Genomic DNA, 1,596 nt, shown 5'->3' on the forward strand with positions numbered 1-1,596 from the left:
AAATAGTTTGCACACAATCTCAAGTGGTTCTTGGATTGTCTGTAACCCATATCTGGGTACCCTAGAGGGATCCATGAGACTCAGAGTAAAAACTCTTGTATAACAAATTGGTTTTCAACAAAATTCATTGAATAAATTTTCTTGGCTAATAGCAAAATTAAATAAAGAGATATTTGGCAGTAAATTTGGAAATAATCACTCATGACCTATGAGAGACTGGTAGAGTTCAGGATGCCACCTGAGCTACCTCAGTGAGCAGCAGCTGCAGGGAAGATGGGTGCAAAATGAGGCTCTGTTACCAAGTGCTCAGGTGCCTGCAAGCATCCATCTGTGCTCCTGTGTAATCTCTAACATGATTCTTTTGTTTTCACAGTCCACTGACATGGATTGAAGAGAAGGGGCCTGGTCTAAAACGAAACAGATATTTAAGCTTCCATTTCAAATCTGGGTCCCTGGAGAATATACCAAATGTAGGAATCAATAAGAATATTTTCTTGAAAGATCAAAATATATTTGTCCAGAAACTCTTGGGCCAGTTCTCTGAAAAGGAACTAGCTGCTGAAAAGAAACGCATCTTGCACTGCCTGTGGCTTGCAGAAGAAATCCAGAAATGCTGCCGCTAAAAGAAGAGCAGAAAGCAACAGGGCACTTCCAAGACAGAACCATAGTTTGATTTTTATCAAGAGTTGACCTTTGTCTCTATTCATGCAATTAAACATGTCTTGGGTAATCATGATTTGCTTATTGTCACAGGATGTGTTGGGAGTGATTTGGGAGTAGGGGCACTTGGGGTAGGGATGAGGAAGGAACTCAGCTTGCTTAAGCTGAGCTAAATGCTTCGTATGCATGATTCAGTTTACTTTTCCAGCAGACTTATTAGGAGGATATTACCAGGCTTGTTTTCATTAGTATATTGGAAATTCTTATTTGAAATCACTCAGGTGGTAAATAGCAAAACCAGTTTCTAAATTCCACTCACGTGTTGAACCACTACAAAATAGTGACTTTAACACTCTTCCCTGCTTTAAGGAATTTTATTTTCCCTCACAAACTTTTACTGGGTGACTATGCTAGGTACTGGGAATTCTAAAATTGAGTGAGATATAGCCATCGCCCTCAATAACTCACTGTGTCATTAAAAAAAAAAAAAACAGTCACATAAACCAGTCATTGTAATGTTTTAGGTCGAATAAAAGAGATATGCCCCTGCCATCTGGAGAAGGTCTGAGGGAAGACTTCCAAACCAGATCTTTATGATGAATAAGTTAGCTGTGTAAAGGTCAGAGTAGGGCTTTCCTGGAAGAGGGCTGGCATGAGCAAAGAAAAGGTAGTGAGAGGCAGCCTTGTGAGTGCTTACTCCTCACTTGCCATTATGAGATTTAACCAGTTCAGAATCCATAAGGTCACTGATGGAGGCAAACTTTATTTTCTACCTATTTCCATTATTCTATCGTCATAACCCCTCCAGGTAAAGCAGACAAATATATTCAATCTTTAAAAAAAATCCTTAGTTTTTCTTATGTTTGCCATATAAAATAATTTGTAATAAATATTGGTCAATTTATTTTCTTGGTTTATTATCCACATCAAATATCC

General features: G+C 38.3%; 1 protein-coding gene across 1 annotated transcript in view; it reads left to right on the forward strand.

Moving 5' to 3' along the window:
- The window catches only part of BLVRA (biliverdin reductase A), an 85,323-nt gene extending 84,187 nt beyond the window's left edge, over positions 1–1,136 (forward strand). Inside the window, exon 8 of the mRNA XM_006909884.3 lies at positions 374–1,136. Within this exon, the coding sequence (XP_006909946.1) occupies positions 374–623 (250 nt within the window). The 3' untranslated portion in view covers positions 624–1,136. The remainder of the gene's footprint in view (positions 1–373) is intronic.
- The last annotated feature ends 460 nt before the right edge of the window (positions 1,137–1,596 follow it).

This window comes from Pteropus alecto, unplaced genomic scaffold, assembly GCF_000325575.1.
Source record: "Pteropus alecto unplaced genomic scaffold, ASM32557v1 scaffold673, whole genome shotgun sequence".
NCBI lineage: Eukaryota > Metazoa > Chordata > Mammalia > Chiroptera > Pteropodidae > Pteropus > Pteropus alecto.